This window comes from Nyctibius grandis, chromosome 2, assembly GCF_013368605.1.
Source record: "Nyctibius grandis isolate bNycGra1 chromosome 2, bNycGra1.pri, whole genome shotgun sequence".
Classification (NCBI taxonomy): Eukaryota; Metazoa; Chordata; class Aves; order Nyctibiiformes; family Nyctibiidae; genus Nyctibius; species Nyctibius grandis.
Window position 1 is genome coordinate 94,511,612 of NC_090659.1, and position 6,000 is coordinate 94,517,611.

Sequence of the window (6,000 nt, forward strand, 5' to 3'; positions counted from 1 at the left end):
GCATTGTCTTTAAAAGGAGAAAAATTATTTTGGATGGGGTTTTTATATCAAATGGGGCATGCATTCCTTTATGCTTTTAGTGAAAATGTGCTTATAAACAATTGCAAAATTCCTAGCAAGAAAGCATGACAGAATATGGCTCTGAGTGCCATAAGGTGCCACAAAAATCGTAAGTTTAGAATTTAAGTTTTTTTCTAAGGGAAACATCCTTAACTGTGGCTTTTTCAGCAAATTTGGCTTCAATAGAAAAACCCAGAATATTCTCAAACATAAATATCTAGCAAGGTAGGTTGTTTTGGGGCTGGGATTTTGGATTCAATCCCTACCCTTCAGCCTTGTAACTTAGTTTTCAGATATTGGATTCAGCAGACATTTTTATTTAATGCATTTCGTCTGGCATGGAAGACTAATGAAATATTGGCATGTTGTGGACCACCAAATCTGTGAAACAAGAGCCTACTGTGCAAGGGCACTGGAAGAGAGTGGAGATAATAACATTTCACTTCAGATGTCTGATTTGCATTCTCAATAAATAAGATTAATATAGTTTTTTGAAAATCATCAGAATCAGAGTATTGTAGATTTTTATATGAACTGTGTACCAAGACATTAGATTGGCAAAATATTTTTAGTAAAATCATACATTTGAAGTAGAAATGTTTTGGGATTTCTTTCCCTTTTATTTGATATCACTATCTGTACCTTCTTTTGTAGCTACTCCACTGCTAATCGGGTATCAGTTTAGGAGTTTGCATCCTAAAATATATTTCTCTGGAAAAGACAGTTTTTTCCCAGAGGATTAAAAGTTGGGGAGAACTTTCTCTGACAGCTTGCAGGTCAGTATCTCAGAAGTACGAACAAGAATGAACTGCAGAACCCAGTTTAGGGTAGGTTTGGAATGGAAATCTGGGTGATGGAATGGCTGCAAGATGGGGATATTCCTTTGTGCTGGCTGGGCAAATAGCTCCAGCAGAGAGGGGCACAGTAGCAGGCAGGAATGGGAGGCAGTTGCCACAGCTGTTTGGTCAGTAATGTGAATCAGAATCCACAAACGCATTCTAAGTGGCAACCCAGTGTTAGCAGATCACCAGAATGTTGCAGCATATTCCCTGTAGAGAAATGTGTGTTGTCCATCTCTTGCAGACCTACTCGGCCAAGCTCCTTGAAAATGATCTATCTGAAATTGTTCCTTGGGTCTGTGTGTGCAGAAGGAATCAGCACTATTTGTTTGGTGTTCCGGGCTATAACCATGAACCTTAAAAAAAAGAATTACAAATTAATTGAAAAAAATATTTTAAATACAAAATAATCTATATTAAAACAGCATAAATAGTAAATATAAAATGTAATCTTAAAATATAGATAAATTACAATTACCAGTATCAGGTGCCATAACTGTGAATAAAATTTGGCTCTCACTGCTTAGCTTCAGTAGTTAATAGGTAAGTTTTGCAGTTTTTCTCTCATTGACACTGGAGTGGGCTGTGAGGAACTTCACAAAAAATTTAAGGAAGCTAAGTGTTGGTTGTGCATAAAGGAAATACTCATTAACAAAAGAAAGTCATAAACATCAGAAGCAGCAGAGCAGCTGTTTAATACTGGTAATATTCTGATGGAGCTGTGGCCCACTGGAGATTTCCTGAGCAAAGACTGGACAACAGTGGAAGCAGATAAAAGCAATTAAACATAGGTGCAGAACATGATAAAAACTGTATTAATTGTTCTTGTGTGTACCAGCTCCTGTTCCATCACCCTGAATATTATATTTAGTTTTAAGGGTTCTCATAGGGGTCAGGGAAGGGACTAGAGTGAAGAAAATGTATCATGAGAAGAGAGGTTGAAGAGATTAGTGATGTTTAAACTGGAGATCAATGTGAACGCAAGGAAATGTGACAAAGGACCGTGGACTGCATAAAGTTAAAATAAGAGACCCTTAGTTGACATGACAGAAGGAAGAAGAATATTCAGTAGAAGACAGGCAATTAATTAAAATATAATATCAAATGCATAAGTAGTTTTAGAAGCTAAAAGTTTATTGAACAGCTAAGAGATTCAATACTGAGAATATCAAAACAACCCTTTCTAAAAAATCAGTATCCCGTGTGCTGATGGTCACGTATGGCTGCTCAGGGAAAGAACAGAAGGTTAGATCACATAGATGGTGCCTTCTCAGACTTTAAGCAATCTGACATGCACAGTTTAAGGATTTCATGAGCCAGAGACATGTTTGTGTTCAATAGCATTGTTTGGGGTTTTTTCTATCTATATTTTTGTCATCTCACGTAACACTTTCGGCTTCCATGTTATGGCAATGAGTCTCATGGTTGTAATGATGGTTTATGTATGTGATGTAGTCTAGCCTTTCCATTTATTTTTTTCTAAACCTGCTGCCTGATTTCATAATTTCATGGATTTCATTAATGGTAATACCCAGTTATATTAAGAAAATGAGCCAATGATGACACAAGGCTACCTCTCTAAGCAAGGCTTTCTGTAATTATTCACTGAGAGTGTCTTGTTACCCGTAGGAGATACAGTATGTAGTGTTTGACTGTCTTCTGTTGTAAGAGCCTCTCTGGACAGCTAGCAGGCTTCATCCTGGCCACGATTGCTGTGTCCTTATGATGAATAAAGTTGATTCCAGGATATTTCAAAATAAGCTGCTAATTACTCAGAACGAAACACTTCGCCCATCGAATGCACAACATTACACACGCTTTTCTGTAAATGCTAATGGGTGGCTTTCAAGGTGCATATCCTGAGACCAAGACCTACTTGTCTAGAGTCCTTGGTAGAACTTGTTTTGACTGATAAAACCAGCCTTCTGTCCCCAAACTCACTTATATGTAATAACAGGCAAATGCCACTTTCACTTTGTAGGTGAAAGTTCAGTGCATACTTCCTGGTGCTCACTCTTAGTTAAGATGTTTACGTACTGTAACGACCACAGAACAGGTTGGTTTTTGAGGCCCAGACCATTACCAGATCTCTCACTAATTCATAGGTATAATGACAGCAGAATCAGAGACTTCCAGTCAAAATCACAAGAAGGTTTTTGATTAAAAATAGGAAATGGTTCCTGCTTGTTGGGCTTTGTGTTCCAACTGTGATCATGTAAAGCGAGGTTTTGCCATAAGTATTGAATATCCTAATCTTTACTCCTTTCTTTGTCTTTTTCTAGGAGAAGCTCTGCCTACCACATCACATCCTAGAAGAAAAGGGCTTGGTAAAAGTGAGCATAACAGTTCAAGCATTGCTAGATGTAACCACAGTGAAACAAGCTTTATTCACATGAAACTACTCTCTCTGCTGTTACCAGCTCCACTGTGCCATCAAAGAATCAAAATACTGCCCATCTTTCCAAACTGCATTGACAAATAACAGTGCTCCAAGAGTATTCTTATACTTCTGATTTTAAAATCGTCTTTCAGACTGTGCATCGAACTACAAACCAGAAACTAAACAGAAACATTTTACAGAGCAAACTGGCGCTTCACTGCTTTTATAGCCCACTTTGTACAGTACTTACTAAAACAGCCACCTCTCTGCCACTTAAAAATGTGTGGAGTACACAGCTGTCTTGCAGCAAGATACCTTCGTATTATTAAACTACGGATCACTGTAATCATTTGGGGGGAAGAGGGAGAGTAAATCAAACTTCTACCACGTTAGGTTTTTCTGCAGTTGCTTCAGGCTGTTGCCTTTTAAAAATATCCAGACATAAAATATTTATATAAATATTATTTATTAGTGAGTTGTTATTCATCCTTTGGATGCAAAATGTAAATTAGGAAACTGTATTTTATTACTGCTTTTTTGTGGTTAAACACTTTATTTTAATATAAATATTTAGGTTTTTTTTATTCTACTTGGTGTGCAGTAGCTCTAGATCTCTGTAAATTGTATTTTCTAATATGTAAGATAAAAAGCAAACAAAATAGGTGCTTTTATTAAAAGAACAGCTAGCTGGAATGGCATTCTTTATTTCTTGAATTTGGGGAACATTGGTAAAAATTTGTCTCCATTCCATTGAGTTTCCTACATTCCAGTAGCACTTTTCCCCCCACTAGACTAAATTGGCTGAAACTGAGAGCACACCCATTTTATTTGTATATAGCTGTTAAAAAAAAAAAAAAAAAGGAAAGATCTAAACTTGAAAAATAAATGTGAACAAATATTTTTGATTGCTTATTTTACTATGCACAAGACATTTAACTTTTGCCACAACAAAATGAATGATGTGCATTAGGATCATGTGTCTTGAAATATAATTTTGCACTGTAACTTGATTTCTTTCAAAGACTACAGCACTACAGAACAAATAATAAACAATAGCACAAGAAAGTTAATGAGAAGATTTTACCAGGTAGCCAAAAAATGTGAATTGTTTTCTTCAATGATTCCTTTGAGAGGAGATCAAATTATTAAAATTGCCAAAGGCAGTCTCAAAGACCTGATCTTCCAGACACAACCTGCTGGGTACAGTGCTGCTCCTTAGAGCCTCCATCATTTTCCCACAGAATTAAGCACCATGTTCTGTAGTGAATGTTTGCAGGATCAGACCTCTAATCCCACGTCAGCAATAGGAAATAAGGTTCTTTTTCTTATCATTACTTTAAATTTTTTGAAGAGATTTTTAGAAGCTTAATTTATTATTAAAACATCACACGTCTTAGATCAGAAAGTTCCAGCACAGCGATTCTCACAGTTATCTGGAACATCCATTTTTCTTTCAGACGAGAAACTAGTGATGTAACTTCAGGAAGCAGGACAGGGAAGCTGCATGTGGTGAAAAGGCGAGCTGTTAGGGGTCAATGTTGCACACAAGCAGGCAGTTATAAATGCATAATGACAAACAAAAGAGGTGAGGTGGTGGGAGGACTAAATATTAGCGAAAGAATGTGGAGAGAACTATTGCATAAAGAGTTTCTGGAAGGATGAAGCATACTTGTCACTGCTACGTAGCTAGGCAAAGTTACAGGCACATTCACACAGCCACTGCATTTAAAACCACCAGGATTCCAATAGCAGATTTTTAATGGTTAATACAGTCTTCGAGTGCAGGCTGCGCGTTTTACCACCACAAGTTGCCAATGTGCTGGTATGTATTGACAGCACCGTGTCAGGTGGAGGAAAGTGGACTCTCAGACAGTGAGACATACACTAGGCATGGAATATCCAGTCACTTCAACCAAAGCAAAAGCTGTTTATATTATAGAGGGGACATTGACTTAAATTGTAATTTTGATTGGCAGCTAGCATATTGTTTCCTATAAATGTACTGTGCACTTTAACACTAAATTAAAATGTATTTTAATATTTTACAGAGCTGCACAAATATCTGTTTTGTCAAAAAGCACGAGCAATGTAAAGAAAATAAGTTTTCAAGTCAGAGTTTATCAAAGTTTAAAAGCATTCAAAGAGCGAGTATAAAAATAGGAATATTGATTTCTGCATCTTGAGGGATAAAATGCAGGTTTCCTGAGTATTTTTTTACAATGTATATATGGCAACATGAAGCTTTGTAATTATTATTTTGACAAATCTTGTTTTTTCATAATTAAAATTTTGTTTTTCTCCTGATAGTGTTTTTCAGTATTTGCTTGAACTTAGCTGTAAATAAATAGCTCTAAATATTTTGTAATACAGCTTTTTTTATGCAGTCTTAACCTGTACGGCTAAAACGAGAAAATCTTCATGAATCTTTGTATACTATTTATATGTGCAATAAAACATGCATGGCAAACCTATAATACCCTAAGCAGTGAACATAATGTATATAGAAAAATCTTTCCTGTAGTTACAATTAAACTATATTATTTGTAGAAACCCTTTAATGACTCCCCCTGTGACTGACAGTTTCTTGTAAAAGAGATGGTGTTTGGAGAGCTTAACGCTGGGAATGACGGATTGAGGGTTTGGGGATGGAGAAAAGATGATGCTGTGACCAAATGAAGGACTGTTGTAGCTAAACTAGGAATGGGATCCAGCCCGTAACTG

At 36.4% G+C, this 6,000-nt stretch overlaps 1 protein-coding gene across 2 annotated transcripts in view; it reads left to right on the top strand.

Annotated features, from left to right (window-relative positions):
* Positions 1-5,753, top strand: part of LRCH1 (leucine rich repeats and calponin homology domain containing 1) — a 134,948-nt gene extending 129,195 nt beyond the window's left edge. The window contains exon 20 of one of the 2 annotated variants that reach the window (XR_011050293.1): positions 3,182-3,264. Coding sequence is in view for 1 of the 2 variants with exons in the window: in XM_068424951.1 (XP_068281052.1) it covers positions 3,182-3,295 (114 nt within the window). In the remaining variant the exon portion in view is untranslated. Of the gene's footprint in view, positions 1-3,181 lie in introns of both variants that reach the window. The other variant, XM_068424951.1, reaches the window with a different exon arrangement.
* The last annotated feature ends 247 nt before the right edge of the window (positions 5,754-6,000 follow it).